The 25000-nt window shown below is 33.6% G+C and overlaps 1 protein-coding gene across 3 annotated transcripts in view; it reads left to right on the top strand.

Annotated features, from left to right (window-relative positions):
• Positions 1-25000, top strand: part of LOC137653491 (cadherin-like and PC-esterase domain-containing protein 1) — a 265968-nt gene that overhangs the window by 119113 nt on the left and 121855 nt on the right. For all 3 annotated transcript variants that reach the window (XM_068386938.1, XM_068386936.1, XM_068386937.1), the window contains exon 2: positions 24313-24422. In XM_068386938.1, coding sequence (XP_068243039.1) covers positions 24313-24422 — 110 coding nt within the window. The remainder of the gene's footprint in view (positions 1-24312; positions 24423-25000) is intronic.

Genomic DNA, 25000 nt, shown 5'->3' with positions numbered 1-25000 from the left:
TAATATTGAAATCTCATAGGCCGTATCCATGGTCCAGATACACCGTTGATGGACCATGGCCGTAACCTACATAACAACCGAAACTCTGTAATAAGTCACTTCTGTACTGTTTAACAATTATTTTTCGCTATACTATGTAACGCGTATTATATATATATATATATATATATGTGTGTGTGTGTGTGTGTGTGTGTGTTTGTGTGTCATCATCATCATCAGTCGTTACAAGTCCACTGCAGAAGACAGGCCTCAGACAAGTCATTCCACTTGCGTTTGTTTTTAGTCTTTCTATGCCAGTCCACGCCCGCAAACTTCTTAGTTCGTCAATTCATCATCTTCTCTTCCTTCCCATGTTTCGTTAGTAATCTGTTATCTGTTATTCCCATTACATGTCCTGTCCACTTCCATTTCTTTTTCTTACATATTGTTAGCTCGTGTATTTATATATATATATATATATATATATGTGTGTGTGTGTGTGTGTGTATGTATGTGTAGGACAAAATGAGCCGTAACCGGAGAGAGGGATACAATGCAGTACTGTCTAGCCAGTTAATGGTCCCAATAACTCTCTAGCGGTAGTATCTACACGGGTGGCTGGTGCCCTGGGCAACCAACTACCTACCTATATAATGTTTAAAGGACTTCACCGTAAAGGGAAAAGTTTTCATTAGAACAGGAAAAAAAATAAGGCATCTTGTTTATGTGTACCAGGTCACTCATGAATATTTGTATAAATTTGCTTTACTGACTGTATTTACGCCCTTTTTAATGAGTTGTCAGGCAAATTTTGATCTACTGGACATAGCATATCACTCTGATACCCAAATCTGTAGCGTATTTTATTTATTTTATTTGCTAAATGAATTCATAAATTTACATCTTTTTTCATCATCACAGTATGGGTTTCCTCTGAAAGCGAGGGAAGGTGGTATGGTTAGGATTACAAAGTTGTGCTGAACATTTTTTCTGCTCTTATTATTAGCTTCGCTTCTTTTTTGTTTCACATTGTGATGTAAAGAGGCTAGTTTTGAAAATTTTGTCAACATAATTATGGTCACTATTGCCATTTGGGTCGGAACTAAATGAAGATTAATGAATCATCGTTTTTCTTTTCTTTTAGCAAGAAATGCAAAAAATTAAAGTAATGAACATCAGGTACTTTTATTTCCCTAATTATTTAGAGAGCTTCGACTGGTTATCGTCTTGACTTGCTTTACTAATTCTTGTAGAAGATACAAAAGAGATTGAAAAATACAAATTTTCAACTGATTTAATCTTTTCTGCTTATTTTACTGATAGGATTCTACTGACATTTGAGTTTAACAGGGAAATTATTTTGTTCATTGTTTTTATGCTTTCTTTTTATAGTAATTATTGTAATTTGTATAAGAATTTGTGCATCATGTGCATTGTAGTACCCAAAATTTGTGGGATTTCTCTCTCAGATTTCCAGTAAAATCCACTTTTGCCCAAAAGATTTACTGATCCGATCAGTGAGGCTCGTCAATGTCAAAATCTCAAGTAGTGGACTTTATCCTGTGGTAACCTACTACAAGCATCATAGGGAAATCTTGTGTACGCGACCCGTCAAAAATTACGACTAAATGTTTCGATAGATATGTATACACACGCACATATTCAGAGAATCAACCCTCCCACCCCTCCCCCTTTTCTCTCGGGCTATCCCCTCTCACTAGGGTGTGATTACTCCCTCGCCCCTCAACCCGAGGGACGGAGAAAGACCGAGTAGTTATACGTTTGACAATGCCGCTAAGCGTAACCGGATATATATATATATATATATATATATATATATATATATATATATATATATATACATAAACATATACATATACATTTACATATATATATGTATATATACATATACATATACATATATATACATATACATGTACATGTACAGTCAGACACTTGCTCTTTGTTATAATAGGGGCGATTATTATTATTATTATTATTATTATTATTATTATTATAACTGATATATTATTATTAGGTCCAGATCAATGAAAAAGTTTGATAAGCTGCTGTCCAGCTTTCCTCACGCCAAATCTACTTGTTCCAGCTAATTTAGCAATCTATTGTTTAGTGCATTGTGTGAGACTTGATTATATTTTAGGAAGAAGTCTCATGAAAGTTTTCAAGTTGTTATTTTCTATACATTTCTCTTCCATCTTCGTCTTTTTCTGTTTTTCGGGATACGACCTCCAGTATATATAATCCCTTCAGTGGCCACTTTCCCCTTGGTAGAGGTAGAGGAGACTCTTCAGCGATAATAAGCAGCTCTTCTAGGAGAAGGACATTCCAAAATCAAACCATTGTTCTCTAGTCTTGGGTAGTGCCATAGCCTCTGTAAAATGGTTTTACACTGTCTGGAGTTAGAGTTTTCTTGCTTGAGGTTACAGTTGGGCACACTTTTCTACTGTATCTAATTTCGTTTCTTCTTGTTTTATTAATGTTTTTATAGTTTGTATAGGAAATATTTGTTTTAATGTTGTCACTGTTCTTAAAATGTATATATATATATTTTTTGTTTCCTTTCCTCGTTGGGCTATTTTTTCTCTGTTGGGGCCCCTGGGCTTATAGCATCCTGCTTTTCCAACTAGGGTTGTAGCTTAGCAAGTAATAATAATGATAATAATAATAATAATAATAATAATAATAATGATAATAATAATTCATGTTAGAATGTTTTCCAAGTTTTAGGAATTGTGATTATTAACCAAGACCCTCGTCTTCCATGTTGCGATTAGCCTGAAGAAGTTCGATTTCCCTTCGCCATGAGTGACCTCCATCCACACCTTACATCTCCCTCCCTTGTTCTCTCTCCTCCCCTCCCTTCCCTCTTACCCCTCCCCCTCCCTTCCTCTCCCTCGTGGCAGTTCTCATCTTCTAATTAACCATTTAGACAATGAAGGCTCCGACTCGACCTCAGATAATGAGGGCTCTCTAATCAGAACCACCTTCAGTTGTAATTTGACAGTTGGTAAAGGGGTTGGACTGTGCCCACTTAAAGACGAAGGTGGGAACACACACATACTCTCTCTCTCTCTCTCTCTCTCTCTCTCTCTCTCTCTCTCTCTCTCTCTCTCTCTCTCTCTCTCTCTCTCTCGCTGTCATGTAGAGGCAGTATCTTATCACCAAGTACTATAAATCAGCCGTACCCAACAAAACAGTGTTAAATTATATCAGTGTTTACGTTAAAGGCGGCAACTCAGCGTAACTCCCATAAACCCTTTGTTGTCGTTTATGAATTGCTAGAAATAATGCAGCAATTGGGATGTTTTGGTAAAGATTAAATGTCATTCTAAGATACCTATTATCTACGTGTATAAACTGTTTTTTTTTATAATGCGTTCAAATTTTTATTCACTAGTATGTTTGGAAAATAATGATATAATTGTTTTTCAAATATTCATTTATGTGAATGTTTTATTGATTAAAAACAGTTTGGAATTATGATTTTTAATCTTATATATAGTGAAATAAACACTTACTGCTTAGGAAATATTGAATTGATTGATTGGAAGATAACTTAGTCTGACAGCGTCTTTTAGCCAATCGATGATACATATTTAAATCATTGATACGTATCACAGGTTATATATATATATATATATATATATAGATAGATAGATAGATAGAAATTTTGGACTATTTTTATGAAACGAAGGCTGGATGGAAATAATGGGTTTAAAATAAGGGCAACTCATAAGATGTATATATATAAATATATATATATATATATATATATATACATAGATAGACAGACAGATTGATTGATTGATTGATTGATAGATAGATAGATAGATATATGGACTGTTAAAGGAAACTTAGGGTGGATGGAACTAATGCTACAAAACTAGGGGCAACTCATAAGAAGAGTTATATCTTCGCCTCTAGAAAGTTGAAGAATTATACGAACAAAAAATCTCGTTTTTAAAAATGTCAAAACTACCCATGTACGTTCGTGTCGTAACCACTGACTTTTTTTCGGGAAGAAGAACGTGGTTAAAAAGAAAGAAAATAGGTCTGAGTAAGTCGTTGACCGGACGGAATCATTGTAATCAGAAACAACTTGGCAAAGCGTAATGCTATCCTTCGTAAAAGGACCGGGAGGCTCCGAACACGAAATACGACAGGAAAGGGTTTTGGCTCATCAGTTATGGAAGAAGGCAGCCACATGAGTCACATTATTGTTGCAGGGCAATACACACACTAAGTGAATAGAAATGTTAAGGGAATTAATAGTGCATGTTTATATCAAGAGATATTTACACACATTTATATATCAATGTTTTATATATATATATATATATATATATATATATATATATATATATATATATATACATACATACATACATACATACATACATACATACATTCATACATACATACATACATATATTCATTCATATAAGCCATATATTATACACCTAATATCTGGATTCTCTCTGCCTTGGGATCCGAGACCCAAAGGGGAATCAACTAAAAAATAATAGCTTCTGGTCGGCCGGGAATAGAACCCAGGCCCAAGAAACTTAGGTTCCGTTGACTTACCAACTCAGCCACAATACATACAGTATATACATATAATCATAGAAATTTTTCCCTTAAATTTACGTACATCTACACAAGATATCATTGCAAACTCTCTCTCTCTCTCTCTCTCTCTCTCTCTCTCTCTCTCTCTCTCTCTCTCTCTCTCATACATACATACATACCCACATATATATCGAACCAAGAAAGGAAAAAGTGAAACATAATTGTATTGTAGTTAGTACTTTCATCTGATTGATATTGTAAGACTCACAATTCATGTGGGCTATCGTTATTTTAACACACAAAATACTTTTGATCTTTTTCAACCCGAAAGGATGAAAGTATATCTCATGATTTTTTGCAATCGCTGCATTGTTTACTGTTTTTTTTACCCTGTACTTTCGTGACATCCTGACTTTAAATTTATTAATTGGAGATTTTTATTTCTGATATTACCCAGCTATTTCTTAATAGAGGGCAATTGGAAATCTTTTTCATACTAATTACATTCAGCCTAAGATAATCTAGACTTGAATTGAGCCCTTCATTCTCTAGATTACGACGATTAGAGAGGCCTTTCGGATATTCTTTCCTCAAATATCCTTTATCCCTTTAAGCTATTTAATTTTCCTGTATATTCCCTTCTTATTCACTCGAGGGGTTACTGCACTATCGTTGTCCTGTGGCCACTTTCCTCTAGGTAAGGGTTGAAGAGAATCTTTAGGGATGGTAAGCAGCTCTTCTAGGAGAAGGACACTCAAAAATCAAACCATTTTTCTCTAGTCTTGGGTAGTGCCATATTATTATTTATGGTCTTCCAATGTCTTTGGTTAGAGTTCTCTTACTTGAGGGTCAACTCGGGCACAATATTCAATAATTTTTCTCTTCCTCTTGTTTTGTTAAAGTTTTTATAATCTATATAGGATATTTATTTTAATGTTACTGTTCTTAAAATATTTTCTTTTTCTTTTTTCCTTTTCTCTCTGGGCTATTTTCACTGTTGGAGCCCCTGGGTTTATAGCATTCTGCTCTTCTTATTAGGGTTGTAGCTTAGCAAGTATTAATAATAATAATGATGTATGGATTCTTGGCAAGACAGACCAGAAAGGAGGATGATTTAGCCAAGGTCATATCTAAACTGTTCTATGATTTATCGAAGTCTTTTAAGCCGTTCCGTAATTACAGAATGACATTACTCATGTGTTTAAAAGATCGAAACTTCTCGTATTTGAATCATGTATCAAAATTGTATGAAAATTTAAGCGAAGATATTGTGTCCACATTTTTAGAGGGTAAATAAAGATATTTTTGTCTTGAAGGGCTAATTGTATAAGGAATTTCACTTGAAATGCTTTCTGTATACTCGAATTAAAGCTAGAAAATTCTATAGACCGGAGAAAGGAGTGAACGTAGACCAGAGGAAGCATGGATCTGAATTGACCTTACTTCTGTACCTGTGAGCTTGATGAGATGTGGCAGAAATTTGCCAAGTATGTTTATATGATATATAACTTATGGATGTGTAGACTCAAATCGGATTTTTCCTTTGTTTTTTATAAAGTTTATTAATTCGTTAGCTCCTAAGTTGTCTGTTATTTTCCGCAAGTTAGAAAGAAGAGATTCTTTTTGCACCTGTTGGGAATTGGTAATGTTACTGCATTTGGTATATGTGTTTTTGGTAGCTCTACCCTTGCAGATTAACGCCCAATATCCCTAACTCATTATTATCATCTAAAGTTTTTGAGAGTATTTTGGCAAAACGTGTAAATGGATATGCTGAAGGTAATAATCTGCTTCCTAGTTTGTAATTTGGCTTTCGCAAAGGCCTTGGAGCATGTGACGCCCATCTTACAATCTCCAGGGTTGTACAGAACTTCTTTGATTGTTGTCAGGAAGTTCGTATGGTTAGCCTTGTTTTAGATAATGCATTTGACCATGTTAATCACCCGGCCCATCCTTTCAACCTCAAACATTTGGGATTTAGTGGGTCTTTAGATAGTATCATTATTAGTTTGAGTAATATATTGCTGAGTTGTGTATAGGAATGTGATATCTGGTGTTCCTCAGGGTAATGTTCTATCCCCATTATTTTTCATAATAATTTATGTACACGTGATAAATGGTTTGGCCTAGAAAACAACCTCGTTGTATATGCAGATGATGCTGCTCTCTTTGCATCAATTCTATCTCTTGAATGTAGATTTGGTGTTGCTGAATTCCTTAATGGAGATATACCTAATAAAATTAGTGAATGGTGCAAATTATGGGTCCATGAAGTTGAATCCCAACGAAACTCAAAGTATGATTGTAAGTAGGTCGAGAATAGTGGCTCCTCAACATCCATTGATAACGTTTCTATAGGTGTGATTCTTGATTGCAAATATACATTTGAGAGACACATTCGGTCTGTTTATTATTAAATTAGGCTTATTGAGAAAGTTTAAGATTTCTGGTGGTCAATCTAAGAAATTTTTTAATTCTTTCATTGTGCCTTAATTCGAATATTTTTCTCCTGTCTGGTCATCCTCTATTGATTCTCATCTTAATTTGTTAGACAAAAACTTGGGACCTATTGAATTTCCTATTCCTGATCTTGATATTAATCTCTGGCACTGTCTTTTAGTTAATTCATTATGCATTTTACATTCCTTTGCATTTGGATCTTCCTAGACTGTACCTTCCCATAGGTCATTCCTTAGTCATCATTAGGCTCAACACTACGCAGTATTGTAGAAGTTTTATTCCAGCTGTGACCAGATTGTGGAATGATCTTCCTAAACTGGCCAGTTAAATCGGTGGAGTTTCAGAACTTTAAAGTTTCGGCAAAGGTTTTTTTTTTTTTGTTGAACAAGCTAACACGATTGTCTTCAAAATTTATATATATATATATATATATACATATATATATATATATATATATATATATGTATATATATATATATATATATATATATATATATATATATGTATGTATGTATATATATAAATATTTATATATATATATATATATATATATATATATATATATATATATATTCATATATACATATATATAGATATATATATGTATATATATGCATATATATATATATATATATATATATATATATATATGTATATATACATATATATATCTATATATATATAATATTTATTGTAAGGCTGTTACTGATCTTAAGATATTTCATATTTATTCATTACCTTTCATATAGTTTATTTATTTCCCTATTGCCTCTCCTCACTGAGCTATTTTTCCCTACTGTAGCCCTTAGGCCTATAGCATCCTACTTTTAAAGCTAGAGTTGTAGCTTAGCTAATAATAATGATAATAATAATAATGATAATAATAATAATAATAATAATAATATATGTATATGTATAAACTCGTTCGTTAATCTTTTTCAAGATGTATAAACTGGTTAGTATAACTGACAAATAAGTTAGTCAACTGGTGTGAAATACCTTAGTTACCCAACCATGAAATTTAGCTCTGGAACAGATAGACAAAATGTCTTCCTTGGGTCCTGAATAAACCCATAACTTTGAAGGCTATAGAAAACGTATTCATTTTCCGATCGATAAGTATAGCGCAGGATTCTTCTAAGTCCTAAGCAGCCATGTTTGGCTACATAAATCAGGACCGAGAAGGATCACCGTCACAAAAACGCCCTGTATTCTTTTTAAGGATTTTTTTGGCTATATTTTTGTATTCAGAGTCTGGCGATTTATGGAGTCCTGTTTTTTTTTTTTTTTTTTTATTCTTTTTTTTTTCTCGAGTGGCGTAAGTCGGAAAGAGGCAAGAAACCTATATTACTTATAAAGTCCTTTTTATTATCTTATTATACTCCTACTCCTCTCTCTGCCTCACTAAATATGTTTAGTTATATGGCTTTCATATTTTAATTTATATATATATATATATATATATATATATATATATATATATATATATATAATCAAAATATGAAAGCCATATAACTAAACATATTTAGTGAGACACAGTAAATAAATAAATAAATATATATATATATATATATATATTTTTTTTTACATATATATATAGATTCATATATATATATATATATGTATATATAAAATTAAAATATGAAAGCCATATGGTCCTTTTTATTATCTTATTATACTCCTACTCTCTCTGTCTCACTAAATATGTTTAGTCATATGGCTTTCATATTTATATTATATATATATATATATATATATATATATGAATGTATATATATGAATGTATATATATATATATATATATATATATATATATATATATTTATTTATTTATTTATTTATTTATTTACTGTGTTAATGAGGCAATATATTAAAGCGGCCATGTACGTATTATTCCTTTGCTGAACATCATCATGCGGAGTTACATTGTATGTTGAGTATGACATTGGTTTTTCACTTCTTTATGAATATTGATAAATAATATTGATAATAAGAAGAATAAAAAAGGGCCATAAAAAAGCACAATAAACACATTCTATCAACACCACCGTTATTACAGTAAAGTTTTACTGACAGGTTTCGGGAATGGAGGTTGGGGGGGGGGGGGGAGGTTTCATGGGTAGAATGTTCTGCTCATACAGATTCTCCCCGTGTCTCTTTTGTGGCCAAGAATAGTCCTAATCAGAAGACCCCGACCATTTTCGTCGGGAGAATATTGCCGGAATGCGAGCGGCATCTCGTTCTCGCAAGGATTAAATAGGGAGAAAAGAGTGCAGTAATACTAATGGACTCTTCCGTCATTTTAGGGTCTTTGGGCACGATGCTTTCCCCGTTTTTTTCCTGAAATTACACTAAGGCCCCGGGGACGTCTTCTGTATATATATATGTATACATATTATATATATATATACACATATATATATATATATATATATATATATACTTTTTATATATATATATATATATATATATATATATAAAATGCGTAAAAATCACAGGGAAACGTGATGCTCAGATGCAGAAGAACCACAGGGAAAATAAAAATATGAAATATAAGATTAAATCCTGACTAGTTTCGTGATACTTCTTCAGAGGATATATAAGCACTCAAGAAGACGTCCCTCTATATATATATATATATATATATATATATATAAATTTATATACACATATCATTATTAGCCGTTAGCAGAAAAAAAGGCCTCGGCCATGTCCTTTCACTGGCGTCTGTTTATGGTCTTTCTATACCAGTCCACACCCACAAACTTTCTTAGTTCGTTAATCCATCGTCTTCTCTTTCTTCCCCTGTTTCCTTTGCAATCTCTAGGAACCCATTCTTTTCTTCTTAATCCCCTTTTATTATCTGTCATTCTCATTATATCATTATGTATCCTTCCCATGACCATATCTTTTCCTTACATGTTATTAGCATATCCACGAATTTGGTTTGCCCTCGTATCCATGTTGATCTTTTTCTGTCTCCTAGTGTTAGCCCCCTCATTATTCTTCTCATAGGTCTCTGAGTTGTAACTAGCTTATGTTCTAAGGCTTTAGTAATGCATATATATGTTTACATAAATTCATTTACATAATACTTACACACACATGTATATATGTATATTTATATATATATATATATATATATATATATATATATATATGTGTGTGTGTGTGTGTGTGTGTGTGTGTAAGTGTGTGTGTGTGTTTTCTGTCAAGCAGTGTTTGTTACTGGCCTGAGACTCGGTCGTTTTAACTTGCATGCGTTGGGATGCGCAAGCGTAGGTCTATACTAATATATTTGAATAAAGAAAGAATGCTCCCGTGAGAGAGAGAGAGAGAGAGAGAGAGAGAGAGAGAGAGAGAGAGAGAGAGAGACTTAGGAGTAACAAGGAAAGGGAGGGAATATGTGTTGAGATCTAAAATATTGTGATGGAGACAGTTGATGTTTAGGCGAAGCTTTTATTGTCTCCTAAAGATATCGGCAGCAGAGATTCTCAGTGGATTCGAAATGGGAATAAGTCTCTCTCTCTCTCTCTCTCTCTCTCTCTCTCTCTCTCTCTCTCTCTCTCTCTCTCTCCAAGTCTAGTGGTTTCAATTATATTTTGTGAGCTGTTTTTAACAGCACGATTCATTGTTGTGTATGTAAATAACAGAAATAACACAAGGTTTTTATGGAATTCAGTTCATAGCTGATCAGAGACTTAAATCATAAAAGCACACAAGATTGTAAGATCTGAAATCGTTTGGTGGTGAAAATAGAAGCTTCAGCAATTTCTAATTACTAATGAGGTATGCTTTTTCTTACGGGGGAAAGATTAACTGGGTAATGTAATCCTAAAGAGTACCTTAGTAGTTTAGAAGCCTGATGTCACATCTAAAACGATATCAGGATAATTTAAAAGGAGATATGCCGTCATTTAGTTCTCAAGAGTATTGCAGAAACAGAAAATTTTATATCTTTCAAAGATGATTAAGAAAGTTACCTGATAATATAATTATAGCGAATTCGATTTCAAAACAAGACCCCATGTACATCCCCTAAAGACTTTTATTCTACTCCGTTGAGAAAATCAGTGGGAAAAGCCTTTCTCGATGTGAAAACAATACTCCATGCGAGATCAGATGGTTTACAATGGTTTCGTTTCCAAGGTGCCATATATAATTTTCACCTAGGGTGGGAATTAAAGAGAATGAAGTAGATCTTAACTTTTAAAGCATTGCAATAAACCAAATTTTATGTGGCCAGACAGTAATTTAATTCTTTGTAGGAGTGATGTTGATAACAAACTTTGTAGAGTGCTAGATGAAATGAATAGGTTATTATTATTATTATTATTATTATTATTATTATTATTATTATTACAAGATGAGCTACAACCCTAGTTCGAGAAGGAGAATGCTATAAGCTCAAGGGCTTCAACAGGGAAACATAGCCTAGTAAGGAGAGGAAATAAGGAAATAAATAAACTACAAGAAAAGTAATGAACAATTGAAATAAAATATTTTAAGAATAGTAACAACATTAAATTAAATCTTTCAAATATAAACTTGAAACGGTTATAAAAAAAAAAAAAAAAAAAAGAAGAGGAAGGGAAATAAGATTGTGTAGCGTTCCCAAGTGTACCCTCAAACAAAAGAACTCTACCAAAGAAAGTGGAAGTACATGATGCAGAGGCTATGGCACTACCCAAGACGAGTATGATCTTCATACCACACGAGCGAACTTGAAGGAGGTCTTTGTCAAAAAGAAGAAATAGGATACAGAAGAGAACAATTCCCCGAGGAACACTACCGAAGATAGTGTAAAGGATACATGTATCACTATCAATTGTAACAAAGACATGTGTGTGATACGAAACTTTTCAATTAGTCCTGATAAAGAAGCCATACGCTGCGGTTTATTGTAAAAGGACCTGATGCCAGACCTCACCAAATGCAACAGAAATGGCAATGGCATAACCAAAGTCCCGTGATAGCGAGACCAGAGAAGAGGAATATGTTTCAGAAATTCACAAAATCACCAATAAAATTTAACAAATCAGAAACCTTTACTGATGATCAGTGAGAAGGCGGTGACATTGCAAGTTTGATACTGTAAGATATGACTGTATGGTAGAGTTTTATAGGCTTTACCCTCCGTAGAAGCAAGGGAAATATGACACTACTTTATAAAGAATTAGAGAAGTCACCTGTATTAAGAACAACCTGTAAAATTGAAGTTTTTACACATAAAGAATAAAGATGAGCACCAATTATTAGGAAAAAAAGCAAATTACTTGCCTAAGTCAAACTTCTTTACAAACCAAGCAGAGGAGGGCTTCAGAATTACGGGGATTTCCCGTCTCAAAAGATTTCAGAACTAATTATCATTAGGGAGATTATAGGTAAGTCTTGGAATCATCGAAGGATGAGTTGGAGAAAAGCGCTCGAGAGGCCCCTTTCCTTTTTTTTCAAAGTGGAGAAATATAATGATATTACGTTTAAAAAGGGTGAAAGAAGCCATGGCACACTTGTAGGACTTTCTACTGAAGAGGAAGGTAATCTTGATGTTAAAGTTCTTATTACAATCGCATTTCGTTTATAATGATTCTTCACATCTAAGTACTATAGGTCGTTGTAACAGGTTTTGGGCGCCATGTCCTTTCTGTAGACAGGAAGGACGAGTAAATTTAGCCAAATCAAAATTTTTATAGTAAGAGATTTTCGATAGATTACAGATATAAACCTGCTTATCTGAATCCAGCGTTATTGATATATGCTGTCCCGGAATAATTAAGAAAAACATTAAGTGAATTATCACACTGCATGAAGTCAAAGTGCCACAGAGCACGGATAACATAAGGAATGGTAGAGGATTTGAAAGTAAAGAATATATGAGTATTTACGGGGTGTATATCCTCGCGTAACTTAAAGCTGTATATACTTTATTTTTTTTAGGTGACTTTAGATATATTTTGTGCGCATACATTACAAGCATTTTAGATATACGATTATATGGAATTTCTTGGCACTATGAAATAATTTTCTTCTTCCTTATTCAGATGCCAGTATTTTATATTTAGATTTATTTTCCCTTTAACTCAACTTTTTATTATCTAAGTTCACAGGAGTATCATTTTCTATCATCTCGTTCTCTTACGTTACAGGCGATGCAAGGAGGAAATGGAAAGATACGTTTTTCCGTCTTGCTTTCCCCTTTGTTTGACGTTTTTGGGAGAATGGGGACACGAGCCTCATTGGGGAAGGTGAGGGGGGGGGGGGGTTAGAGGCCTTTACATCAACACCTACCTTATCGGTGCCTGAACTTTATAACGGAAATTAATTCTTCCTTTTTTTCATTTGTATTTTCCTTTTGTTCTTTGTAATGGATAGAGTAAATGAAATGGAAAGTTAACATTAACGTTGATGTGTTAGGCTGCTTTCTCTCTCTCTCTCTCTCTCTCTCTCTCTCTCTCTCTCTCTCTCTCTCTCTCTCTCTCTCTCTCTCTCTATATATATATATATATATATATATATATGTGTGTGTGTGTGTGTATGTGTATATGTGTACACTTTACATACACAAAAACACACAGGGTACACACATACGGTACATATATATGTACATATATATATATGTATATATATATATATATATATATATATATATATATATATATATATATATATATATATATAAGAGAGAGAGAGAGAGAGAGAGAGAGAGAGAGAGAGAGAGAGAGAGAGAGAGAGAGAGAGAGAGAGAGAATCAGCCTAACACACACACACACACGCACACACACACACACACACATATATATATATATATATATATATATATATATATATATATATATATATATATATATATATATATATATATATATAAATGTGTGTATATATTTATTTATGAAACAAGATATATAACGACTAAAAGAACGCAATAACGTGAAATGAAAAGAGAAAAAGGAAATGAAAAATCAGCAAACTTTCACGTAATATCACACGTCGTTGCGAACAAACGTTACCACTTCCAACATTGCGGTGAAAGTCAGGGTTTCTGCTGATCTCAGAAAAGAGAGAGAGAGAGAGAGAGAGAGAGAGAGAGAGAGAGAGAGAGAGAGAGAGAGAGAGAGAGCCTTGGCGATTCTGAAGTCGGTGGTCGATGTCAATTTTGCCCAATAGAGAGAATCTGTCTATTTGGGAAGGAAGGATCATTCCAGCCTTTCTTTCGGGTCGACGAAGTTTGTCCGTCAAACATTCACAATGGTTCAGGGATATGTGATAGTGTTGCCAGAATGAAGGGCTTTGATCGATCAAAAAGGGGAGAAAAGGGTCACAATACACAGTAACCTGATAAATGAAATAATATAATAAGTAGATCACTTGTTGTTGGAGCAAATGTAATTTTTGACATTAACTGGCCAAAGGAGAGGACTGGTGGTGTTAGAAATAGCATCTTAGTTAAGGCAATAGAAATCTTATGGATTGAAATTCTGTTCCTCTTCAAAGGTAGATGATATACTCAATATGTGATGGTCATTGACTCAAAGAGGGATGAAGGTAGAGTATATTATAAAAGATACATGTTTATACAAATAAAAATAGGTTAAAATAGACACAGGTCAAGGTAGTTTTATTAGGTGAGGTTTGGTTAGGTTTGGTTAAATGAAAACTTTTCATCATATAATTGAACTACTGATCGAGCAACATTGCACATGGTTAAGAGAGTATGTCCCCACAAAAACTTAAATTTGGAATCAGAATTCTTGGTAAGGTCATAACACTTAAAAAGTCAGTTGAGATTTGTAATTTCAATTATGTACATTTTTAAATATCTGGTATCGTGATTATGTACATAATAACCAGGAAGTTTTAGTTAGCTCAAACTAATTATGTGTCCTTCAGCTATGGAATAGATAATCTAATGATTAATTAGATATTGATTTATTGAATTACGTGACATAAACCTACATCTAAAGGTTACTTGAAATTAGTTAAAATACTCATAGACTTCCTTGTAGGCCAAGGCTTGCGTTTCAAGATGTAGAGTCCCACATTACAAATGATGGAGTGAATTATGATTAGTAGTGTATGAAATTTTAAATTGAAAAGTAATGTCACTTATGGATCAGATTTCAAAATTTCTTCAATTTGTCACTATATAAATTTAGATTCGATAACCGATCAATATGAGTGATTTTGATTAACTGACCCGGTATATGTGAATAAATAAAAAAAATTTTTTTTGTTTATTATGATTTTTATTATTGTTATCACTAGTGTACGCGACCTGACAAAAGACGGCTAGATATTTAGATAGATATGCACACGGAAACACACACAGACCAACCCTACCTAACCCCTCCTCCTCTCTTAACTACTCCCTCTCCCCCTATATATATATATATATATATATATATATATATATATATATATTCCCTTCGCGCTGAGCGGTATTGACAGACGTATGACAACTTGGTCTCTCCCCGTCCTTTGGGTAGGGGGGAGAGGGAATAGTTAAGATATATATATATATATATATATATATATATATATATATATATATATATATATATATATATATAGGTATGTATATACTGTATATATATGTATGTATATAAATATATATGTTTATATATATTTATATATATGTACATATATGTATATAAATATACATATATGTATATAAATATATGTATGTGTATATATATACATATATATATATATATATATATATATATATATATATATATATATATATATATATATATATAGCCAAACACTTGCTCTTATTTTATAGAGGAAATTATTATTATTACTTTTGATGTTGTTGATCATATTGAGGATATTCTTGATAATTCTTCTTTATTGGCTATGATAATGTATCGTCTTAAAACAATGGAATTGATAATCGAAATGAAATTTATTCAAGAGACGCTCTTTTAGCTGACACTTCTTAATCTTATTCATAAGACGATACGTTTTTGTCCATTGAATATGCCGCGGGAATAACTGTCCTGTTGACACATGGTTTTTGGTTAATGGTAGGTTTGTCATTTTTTTTTTTTTTTTTTTTACTTTCACTTTCATTCGGCATCCACACTACACTTCCGTAAAAGAGGTTATGCTCAACTATCGCAGCATACGTTTCGAACATGTACTGTACCATATTAATGAGCATTCCGCTGTACCCGTGGCACATACGCGCTCGCGCGCACGCACACAGACACATATGTATACACGCAAATTGATATATATATATATATATACACACACACACACACACACACATATATATATATATATGTGTGTGTGTGTGTGTGTGTGTGTGTGTACGCGCGTGCGCGATTGCGTGTGTTATGTGTGTTTTTGACATTTGTTATCCTCAAATGGAGTTTTATTCTTATTTTATGAAATGTTTGTGTAACTCCTGCTCACGCTATAAATATCCCATATCGACCCCATCTATCGTCCGCCTATAAAAGCGAGAGAAAGAGATTCCTTATCCATTTCCAGTCGGATGATATAATATACATATTCCAACGATGGAGGCTTTTGACCGCCATCCAAAGAATTATGAAAAAAGGAATATTTCCGAGTATCATTTTTTTCATCTCTCTCACTTTTCAATAAAGAGGCGTCGCGAGAAATGGTGAGGAAATTTTTATATATTCACCGAAGGTTTGGCCTCTTGGCCACTCTCGCAAGTGGGAGGCTGATCTCATATTCCTCTTCCCTCACCCCCCCCCCCCTTCCTAGCTATCCTCCTCCTGCCTAACTCAACCCTGCGGATTCCTTACGGATGAACTAAGACACTCTCTCCCTGGGCAGTGATGGGTGAAAGGGGTAATAGATTGTTTGAGATGAGAAAATGTGGAGTCTAACGAATGATTTTTAATTCTAGAATGATTCTGATAATAATGATATTAATGGTAATGATGATAATAGTAATAATTTCCCTGGCCCCCCCCCCCCTGTGAAAATCTATTGAAGTCTCTAAATAAAGGAAAAAGTAATATTGTCATTGGGTTTTCTTAATGTTATGACGATTTTAGTCATAACTAGAGAGAGAGAGAGAGAGAGAGAGAGAGAGAGAGAGAGAGAGAGAGAGAGAGAGAGAGAGAGAGAGAGAGAGATCATTTAAATAAATGCAATACTGTGGAATTTAATTTCTTGAACAAAGTTTTTAAAGGATGGTTTTAGATTTGAATGATAAAAATTTAAATTAATGTTCAATCTAAAGTTGTTCTATTATTTCAATATGATTATTGTAGTAGTTTGGTTGTTCTTGAAACCATTAGAGTAAAAGGAATGAATTTATTAGAAAAAACATACTTCAGGTATTCTAATTAAAATGCGTGTTACAAATGTCAAGCTATATCATAACCAGTCATAACGATTTTTTGTTTTGTTTTGTAATTTGAATAATAAAACTTTTGTTATTCAAGACAATTACACACACTCTGGAAACAGCACTCGCTTCGCTGCATACTTAAACAATTCTTACAATTGCGACAATATTGCATTCAAAATTATATTCCTTTGCCTCTCATGAATTCTTCCATCCCTCCTGAGAGGCAGAATAAAAGAGAGACAGAGAAGCAGAGAAAACGTATTTCTTGTCAAAGAAACGGAAAGACTTGGTTATCGTCCTCCTTCCCAATGGGGCATTTGAGTTTAAGGAGAGGAATAAGTTTTGCAGGAAGTAAATAAATAACACAGGAGAGGAATGGCGGGTTAATGTGATGGCCTCTTTCGGAAGTTCCCGTGGCATTTCGGGTTACGAGCTTCAGATGATGGTGATGGTGGCTTTTTTTCGGTAAAATTATGTGGTGGTGATGTATGATATGACCTCTAATGTTGTATAATATGTATTATATAGACACATATCTATATATCTAAATATTTAGATAATTATGCCCACACACGCACACACACAATGCCAGTCCTTCCCAGTGTGTCGTTTCCTAATGTATCTCTCCTGGTACCCCCTCTCACCGGGGTATGACTATTTCCTCTCCCCCTGATCGTGACAGGATACAAAAATGTATACATATATATATATTATGTATGTACGTATGTATACTAATAGATATGTATTAAAATAATTTATGTTTATTTATACAGTATGTTATAATAAATACATTATATATATATATATATATATATATATATATATATATATATATATGTATATATATATACTGTATATATATATATATATATATATATATATATATATATATATATATATACATACTGTATGTATAGCCACACAAGGAAAAATTAAAAGACTTGATTGGAGTTAGTACGTTCGTCCATTAGGGACGTCAACAGACTCATGTTGAGTCTGTTGATGCCCATAATGAATAAAAGTACTAACTCCAATCAAGTCTTTTAATTTTTCCTTGTGTGGCTATAATACATTTTATATTCATCAAGTGTCAGCTTTTGTGATTTCTACACACACACACACACACACACATATATATATATATATATATATATATATATATATATATATATATATGTATATATATATATACAGTATATATATATATATATATATATATATATATATATATATGTGTGTGTGTGTGTGTGTGTGTATGTGTATGTGTGTGTGTATATATGATTGTATGTATATTTTCATATTTATATATATACACATTAAAATCCCCCCCCTCTCTCTCTCTCTCTCTCTCTCTCTCTCTCTCTCTCTCTCTCTCTCTCTCTCTCTCTCTCTCTCTCTCTATTTTTGAAGGTTATGTCGATACAAGTCTAGAGCCTCTTGGTTCATAGCAAGGCTTCATAGAGATGAGGTTGTTAACATGACGCCCTTTTCCTTGATTCCCATCCGACGTTGATACGCATTCACACCTAACTCCATTGGTGACAGATGGCCACTTTAATGGGATTTTCAAAGTATGAAAATTTTTTAATTGATAGGAAAAACGTGTACAACCAAGCATAGTATTTCAAAATTTTGCATGTTTTGTATTTTTATTTATTTTTTTCTACTATATATTGATTTAGCGAACTATTTATCTTAATATCTTCAAGCTTCCATGGAAACGATCTAGCTCATAAATTTATTTTTCAGCTTTAGTTCCCTTTGACACTCGGTTACTTTCCTTAGTTATACTGTTTCTCCCAGTTGCCTCCATATATCAGTCGCTTCCTATCTCCTACCATCAATATTATTATTAATTGTGCCATCTTTCTTGTATCTACTGATAAGTCTACACTAACTTATCAATCACTTGATCCCAACACAGTAATGTATTTCAGACACCATCATTCATACCCAATGACCCATAGATACCAAGCTTGGAATAAATGGAGGAACCTCTGGGATGTCTCAGGTTTTAGTGGATTCGGGAGAACCTTCCAGTGTTGACACTCAATAGAGTCGAGCTCAGTGTCAACTTTCTCAAGTCTCCCATCCGGACTTGATTTCACGTTTTCTTTGATCTCTTAAGACTGGAATGTAATCAGATTACAAGAGATTTTATCTTTAATTTCCGTTTTTTTTTTCCCGGTAGATGCAGAAGCTTATAAATACTTTATTATATTACAGCACTGGTGTACTCTGCTTTCACCGTTAATTATAACGGTGAAAGCAGAGTACACCACGAATATATTCAAGAACTGCAAAATTTAAAAATAGAAGCTAAAAGGAAGCAATAAAAGATCGTGTAAGAAAACTCGTATTTACAGTGTTCTATTTGGCATTTTCACCGGTTTTTTTTCTTTATAGTATCCCATTCCACTCTTATATCCAGTGGATTTTTTATATTTCCCTTTTTTAATGATTTACCCTGAAGACTCTATTGCTTGAAGGAAGAAGTCTGAATGATATTGAGGCGTGTTTTGGTTTGACACTTGCCAGTCTTTAAATCGACATAATATGGGTTCGAATCCCACCTTGGAGAGAGAATTGATTCCTTTTTTTTACACGTGTGATTTCAAAGCTTTCAGTCGATAGCTAAAAGGACCTGAAAAACGTTAAATGGCGGTAGATTGGGCTTAGAATATAGAATTGGAGAATGTAACCATGTGACTATGTTCCAATCTGGTGATCGCCAGACTGAGGGTTCGAGTCCCGTTCAAACTCGTTAGTTCCTTTAATCGCTGCAACCTCACCATCCTTGTGAGCTAAGGATGGGCGGTTGAGTTTGAGGGGACCCTATAGGTCTACCATGCTGAGTCATCAGCAGCCATTGCCTGGCTCTCGTTGGTCCTAGTTTGGGTGGAAAGGGGGCTTGGGCGCTGATCATATGTATATGGTCAGTCTCTAGGGCATTGTCCTGATTGATAGGGCTATGTCGCTATCTCTTGCCTCTGCCATTCATGAGCGGCCTATAAACCTTTAAACTGAATCTAGTCTCTTTGAAACGATTTACACAAGTGTATAAGTGTACAGGTATTATTGTAACTGTTTTGAAATGGCAGACACGGTGAATACCGGGCATTTAAAAAGAAAGACATAGGAATTTAAATGGCGGCCTAAATGATGGCTTGGAATTTTAATGATCCATTAGGGAATTTTTTTCTTATTTAGGAGTAATAAATGGATTTTTTTACTGTTGAAATAAATTTCGAAATATTATTCAATGAAAATAAAGGAAATTTTATGTGAATAGAGAAGCCTTCATATTATTTTATTTTGTATAAAACTGATGAACAATTTTCCCCGACAGCTTTGTGTATCCTATAGCCAATGCAGACAGGTTTTAATAGACATGAAAACTAATAATATGAATGAGTGACGGATGTAAAGATGTGACAATAAAAAGAAGAAAAGATTAAATCTAAAATTAGTAGACGTCTCGGAACGCTTACAGGCCTCTGATGATTTATATTTTTAAGAATGTATTTTTTTTAAGAAGGTAACCCCTAAGACATTCACCGAGTAACTCTTACCACTCGACATACACCGTTACGAATCTGTTCCGTATGTTTTCTTGTACGTGTAATTCAACGTGACACACTTAAAGTATTTTACTTTTACCGAAAGTAAGTAATATTGTAATGTTATAAGACTAATCCATTTTTTTTATATTTAACGACTGGGATGCTACCTTTATTATTATTATTATTATTATTAATATTATTATTATTATTATTATTATTATTATTATTATTGTCATTATTATTACTTGCTAAGCTACAACCCTAGTTGGAAAAGCAAAATGCCATAAGCTCGAAGGCTCCAACAGGGAAAATAGCCCTGTGAGGAAAGGAAATAAGGAAAGTACAAGAAAGGTAATTAACAATTAAAAAACGTATTTTAAGACACGTAATAACATTGAAATAAATATTTCATATATAAACTATAAATCTTAAAAAAAAAAAAAAACAATAGGGAGAGAAATAACATAGAACAGTGTACCCGAATGTACCCTCAAGCAAGAGAACCCTACCCCAAGACAGTGAAAGACCATGGCAAAGAGGCTATGGCACTATCCAAGACCAGAGAACAATGGTTTGGTTTTGGAGTGTCCTTCTCCTAGAAAAGGTGCTTACCATAGCTAAAGAGTCTCTTCTACCCTTACCAAGAGGAAAGTAGCAACTGAACAATAACATTGCAGTAGTTAACCCCTTGAGTGAGGAAGAATTGTTTGTAATCTCAGTGTTGTCAGTTGTATGAGGACAGAGGAGAATATGTAAAGAATAGGCCAGACTATTCGGTGTATGTGTAGGCAAAAGGAAAATGAACCGTAACTAGAGAGAAGGATTCAATGTAATAATGTGTGACCAGTCAAAGGACACAATAACTCTCTAGTGATAATATCTCAACGGGTGGCTTGTGCCCTGGCCAACCTACTACCTGTAGTGTAGTCTTATCTATATAGATCACAGTTTACGACAAATCAAGCAAACGGCTAACGAGACATGTCCTTGACTTTTTATTTCTTTTAAATTTTATAACTTTTCTTGTGTTTGGCTTTATTAGGTCCCATTTAAATTAATCGGGATATTTTAGTTCTGTTTAGTGAATCATGGGAGGAATTGCAAAAAATGGTAGAACATTTGAATAGAAAAAGCAGAAATGTAGGACTGAAAAGGAGTAAAACTAAGATAATGTTAAATGAAAATGCAGTGACAACAGATAAAGGTTATGGTTGAACCTGTAGAGATTTTTAATTACTATACGTACTTAGGACAGACAGTAAGTGCTTCCCCAGGTCACGAAACCGTAATCAAAAGAAGGATAAGCATGTGATGTCGAGCTTTTGGTTAACAAAATGAGATTAGGAAAAGTAAGATGCCACTTTTTCTAAAAAGGAAATTATTTAAGGAGATGGTCCTACCACTGTTAACTTATGTATCAAAAACTTGGAGCCTTACTAAAGCCTTGGAACATCAGCAACTCAAAGAGCTATGGGAAGAATAATGATGGGACTAACACTAAGAGATAGAAAAAGAGCAACATGGATACGAGATCAAATTAAAGTAGAGAATATTCTAACAACATGTAAGAAAAAGAAATGAACATGGGTAGGAAATATAATGAAAATGACAGACAATAGATGGACATTAATAATATCAGAATGGGTCCGTAGAGATTGGAAAAGAAGCAAGGGAAGAAAGAGAAGACTATGGATTGACGAACGAAGAAAGTTTGCGGGTAGAAAACGGTCATTAAAAGGCCATAAACAGACGTTAGTTGAAGGACTTGACTAAGGCCTTTGTTCTGCGGTGGACTAGCAACGACTGATGATGATGATGATTATGGTTTTATATATATATATATATATATATATATATATATATATATATATATAGAGAGAGAGAGAGAGAGAGAGAGAGAGAGAGAGAGAGAGAGAGAGAGAGAGAGAGAGCATATGGTCGCAGTGTTCGTGTTTAAAGGTTACTCATGAATGGCAGACGCAAGGGACAGTGGCAACGCACTAGACGGCAAGACAGTGCCCTAGAGACTGACCATATTTACATGTAATCAGCCTCCAAGACTTCTTCACCCAAGCAAGGACCAGGGAAGGCCAGGCAATGGGCGCTGACGACTCAGCAGGTAGACCTATAAAGTCTCCCAAACCCCCCATCCTTAGCTCCCAAGGATGGTGAGGTTGCAGACACTTCAATAATACTATCGATCTTGAGCAGGTCTTGAATCCCAGCCCAGCAGATGGCCAGGCAGGGACTTTTCCAATAGGTTACCGCAAGCTGTACATGATGTAGTTTTTTTTTTTATTTCTTTCATCATGTTATTTCCGCCGCAGATTTTAATATAAACACCAGAGTAATAACTCTCTCTCTCTCTCTCTCTCTCTCTCTCTCTCTCTCTCTCTCTCTCTCTCTCTCTCTCTCTCTCTCCATCAATATTCAGGTGAGGGAAAGTCATCAATATAACTTAGGTGATTCAGGAGTTTTTAACGATGAGCGATGACTCTTTCCATATTCTCTCTCTCTCTCTCTCTCTCTCTCTCTCTCTCTCTCTCTCTCTCTCTCTCTCTCCTCTCTCTCTCTCTCTCTCTCTCCTCACACACTCTCAGGCACTTATCATCATTTTCAAACTGCAGTTTTGTGAAATTTCAGAGGCTTCAAAAATGCTGGGCTCTCTGCAGTTTGGGGTCGTGTTTACATGCTTTATTTTATCTTTATTGTTATTGTTGTTGTTCTTGTTACTACTGCTGTTGTTATTTTTGCTTTAGGATTATTTTATTTTGCGTAACCCATATGTTATTATTATTATCATTATTATTATTATTATTATTATTATTATTATTATTATTATTGGAGTATAGAATTGTAATGATAACTGCTATTACATTTTATTGTTGTGGGTTGCTCGACTAAGTGGTACAGCTTTCGAATAGAGGTTTCTGGGTCCGTGGTTCGGTACTGACCTTAAGCCTATCAGCCTACCCAACTTTAAAATTGCTGAAGTCAATTAAAGAACAGTTGCCAAAGATTTGCTGAGAAACCCGCCAAGTGTTACGCTTCTTGGATGGTGGAAAATCATTATTGGTTATTTATTTATATATTTAATTTTTATTATCATTATTATTTTTATTATTATTGATATAATTATTATTATTATATATATTGTTATTATTACTATTATCATTGTGGTTGTTGATGTTCTTAGTAATCTGCCTGGCAGTATTTATTCTTCAACTTATCTTCCTATTATTATTATTATTATTATTATTATTATTATTTTTATTGTTATTGTTGTTTTTGTTGTTATTAGTATTAGTATTATTGATATTATTATATTTATTATTATTATTATCAATATTATTATTATTATTATTATTATTATTATTATTACAGGTGTGAAGATGGTGTCGTGGCGGTTATGGACCGCACGAGCAATTCTGTCCTTCCTGGCCTGTGTGTCCGTCTTATCCATAATAATCTCCTACCATCTGACGGTGCTTCAAGTAAGTTTTTTTATTATTTTTTATGCTGATGCTGACTAGGTTTAATAATTTAATAAGTATATAATTCTTTGAATCCACTGAGACATGTAGTTTGTTTAGGTGAGAAAATATAACAAGTCAGTAAGATATAATTCTTTTACCTCACTGAGACGCGTAATTTGTTTAATTGAGCAAATATAACAAGTCCTTGAGATATAATTTTTTGACCCCACTGAGACGTGTCGTTTTTTGTACTGAGAAAATGTAAGAATTCGATAAAGATATGATTCTTTGAACCCGCTGAGACATATAGTTTGTTGAACTGAGAATGTAATAGTCAGATAAAGATATAATTATTTGAACTCACTGAGACATGTATGTTGAACAGAGCAAATATAACAAGTCAGTAAATAGATAATCAAGATGTTGGTCAATTTTGCGAAATGCTCAAGATTTTGGCCAATTTTGCGAAATGGCCAAGATTTTGGCCAGTATGGCGAAATGGGCAAGGGTTTGGCCAGTTTACAAAATAACCAAGCTTGTGGCCAGTTTGCGAAATGCCAAGATTTTGGCCAATTTTGCGAAATGGCCAAGATTTT

Source organism: Palaemon carinicauda, chromosome 14, assembly GCF_036898095.1.
Source record: "Palaemon carinicauda isolate YSFRI2023 chromosome 14, ASM3689809v2, whole genome shotgun sequence".
In the NCBI taxonomy this organism is placed as follows: Eukaryota; Metazoa; Arthropoda; class Malacostraca; order Decapoda; family Palaemonidae; genus Palaemon; species Palaemon carinicauda.
The sequence above is the reverse complement of the archived record's forward strand: the minus strand, read 5'-3'. Positions and strand labels throughout refer to the sequence as shown.